At 33.2% G+C, this 3,022-nt stretch overlaps 1 protein-coding gene across 1 annotated transcript in view; it reads left to right on the top strand.

The window, feature by feature from the left end:
* LOC107645310 overlaps positions 1 to 3,022 on the top strand; it is a 5,551-nt gene that overhangs the window by 1,901 nt on the left and 628 nt on the right. Inside the window, exons 2-3 of the mRNA XM_016349307.2 lie at positions 1,248 to 1,351; positions 2,600 to 2,927. Coding sequence (XP_016204793.1) covers positions 1,248 to 1,351; positions 2,600 to 2,927 — 432 coding nt within the window. The remainder of the gene's footprint in view (positions 1 to 1,247; positions 1,352 to 2,599; positions 2,928 to 3,022) is intronic.

The raw sequence follows: 3,022 nt of genomic DNA, 5'->3' as shown, positions 1-3,022 counted from the left end.
TATGATACACATTAAAATTTAGTTATTAAATTAGTTATTATATATTTAAATATAAATATATTTTATACTATAATTAATTTGGTGAGTGATTTTTGGTATTTGTATTTTCAATTATTATGCAATACATACATAATCTTATAATAATTTCACGTGTTGGTAGGTCACTATAATAGCAAGTATGCAAATAAAAGTATAATATAATAATAACACAATAAGTTGTGAATTTGTGATGCTATATATTATAAACAATAATAATGAATGAATTCATTAATTAAGGTCCCTCTCCTCTGTCCCACCATCACCACATTCCACAGAACCCTCTGCATCCTCCTCCAATTTATGACTCTCTTTCATTCTCTCTGCTCAATTCACATAAACAACATAGAATTTTGTAAACTCTGTTGTATGAAAAAGAGAGGAGTAGTTTTGCTTAACCTCCACTCTAATGGCCCTCCTAGCACTCTTGCCTGAACACTCCCTTCCCAACAACAACAATGGTAAGACTAAGATTAATAATAATAAGCAGAAGCAGAAACACAAGCAGAATCAAAAGCAGAAGCAGAAAGAAAAACAAGCTTCTTCTTCTTCTTCTTCATCTTCATGGGAGCAAATCAAGAACTTGATATCTTGCAAACAAGTTGAAGGGTCAAGAGTGCATGATCCTTCAGCGTCAAAGAGCACGATGGGTTCATCTTGCAGCTCCATATGCAGCTTCAGAGATGTTGTTCATGGAAACACTAGAATAGAGCTTAGAGCTGATAACTCTTCACCTGAGAGTAGCTCACTTGGCCAGCAAGAAACTGGTTTGTTGAGTAGAAAACCTGCCGCAAAAGAAGGTCAAAAAATAATCATAACTCAATCTTAGTTGACCAAGCCAAAAATATAAACTAAATCTCTTTTTTTTTACTAAAGATAAGAGACTCGAACTCGCAACCTCTTAATTGAGTATAAGGAGACTATACCATTTGAGCTATAACTCATTCACATATCAATTTTTTCTGTTACTATACTAATGGAACATTACACCGACATCTCATCTATTATTACTATTTAAGTAAAAAATCAATTAATAATGTTTTCTTTATAAATTAAACTACATCTAAGTAATTACAGTATATATATATATATATATTAGTTAATTAATGTACATGAAAAAATTATTAGTGGCTTATTAGTTTTTTAATTACAGTAGAATTTAAGAGATTAATTAATATAGTATTAATACGATTGGAAAATTAAATACAATTCAGGCTACCAATTCCAAGGAGCAGCGTGTGTGCTTGTTCACAGTGTGGAGAGGTGTTCCCTAAGATGGAAAGCTTAGAGCTTCATCAAGCTGTTCGTCATGCTGGTACTCTTCAATTTTGTCCTTACATATCTTACTACTCTTTTTCTCTTTAATTGCTTCCCCTCTTTTCACGTTTTCTTCTTAATGACCAGAAAAGATTGATTCCTTTTTCAAGTGTATTTACTATGCGAATTGATTTCTCCCTTCAAGCACGCACCGCTACCTAGCTAGCTAAGTTGATTGACAAATTCTTAATTAATTTGCTTTCAAAGTGTGTAAAATGTAGACACATGTCTCATTCATTATTTGACCCCTTAATAATCATTTTATTAAAAATTTTTATATCACAAGTCACAACAACAACAAGGTATATTATTTGTAAGGGCAAGCAACTTTTTTAAATTTTGACCAACATGTAACCAGCAAAAAAAAGTAAGTTATTGGATAAAATCTTACACCATTAAAATCATCATTGATGACTATTTAATGACTATTTGACGACTACAAATCACAAAAATTACTGGTCTCCTCTTATTTCCATAAAGCTAAGACACACCCTTTAACTTTTCATCATGCAAATTTTCACTTTACTGAGCAAAATGAAAACTCTTATTCCAATGAACTTAACTGTAGTTGGATGATTAGATCTGGTGGCAATTGTTGAAGCACGCCAGCAAATTTTTGTATTATCTCAATAGTTTGAGTGAATAATTGCGTGTCTGTGGGGTTAATTAAAAAGTTAAAAACACAAAAGTATGCTTCGAAATTTGGAAGATGGTGCTAAATGGTTGACCATTCCATGCATGTCATCATGTTAATGAGTTGCTTTAAACAACACTTTGCCGATCATCTTGCACTCAATTTTAATTTTATATAGATTATTGCATAATGCATACTATTCATGAATCATATCTTAGAAGAAAAAAAAAAAGAAAAATAAATTATTATTATTATTATTATTGCTGTGCCTCTCACACCAATTGAGAGCATTAAAAGCGTTGAATGAGTGATTTAACGTGCACACACACACATACAGATACATACACTAATATGATACATATATCACAGCTGTCTTCTGTAACACAATTAAATGATCTGCTTCCATTCAAATGCCATATCTTCATTGCGAACCTGACAAATGTCATACATTGCTAATTCAAGTAACTATCTAGTACTACTCTGTTTATAATCATATCATTTTGTCTTCTTATCTTAACTCTATCTAACTATGTAACATTTTGAATGCAGTAAAAAATTCAAATTATTTTGGGCATGTGAATGTGATTCATAAAATTGAATTTGATTGAACAGTTTGGGAGCTGGGTCCAGAGGATTCAGGTCGGAACATAGTGGAAATAATCTTCAAATCAAGCTGGCTAAAGAAGGACAACTCGATATGCAAGATCGAACGGATACTGAAGGTTCAGAACAGTCAACGCACCATCCAACGGTTTGAGGAGTGCAGGGACAGCGTGAAGTCGCGTGCACAGAATAGTAGCAAGAAAAACCCCAGGTGCGCAGCCGATGGCAACGAACTCTTGAGGTTCCATTGCACCACATTGACCTGCCCACTTGGGGCACAGGGATCCACTGCCCTTTGCACTGCCATTCCTGGTTGTGGCGTATGCACTGTCATAAGGTATAACTCAATCTCCTTTGCTAAATAACTTTAGGCTTTATCAATCTTTGCATAGTCAAGTTTATTATAATATCATAATTAGAAAATAAAACGAG

This window comes from Arachis ipaensis, chromosome B06 (genome assembly GCF_000816755.2).
Source record: "Arachis ipaensis cultivar K30076 chromosome B06, Araip1.1, whole genome shotgun sequence".
Taxonomy (NCBI): Eukaryota; Viridiplantae; Streptophyta; class Magnoliopsida; order Fabales; family Fabaceae; genus Arachis; species Arachis ipaensis.
The sequence above is the reverse complement of the archived record's forward strand: the minus strand, read 5'-3'. Positions and strand labels throughout refer to the sequence as shown.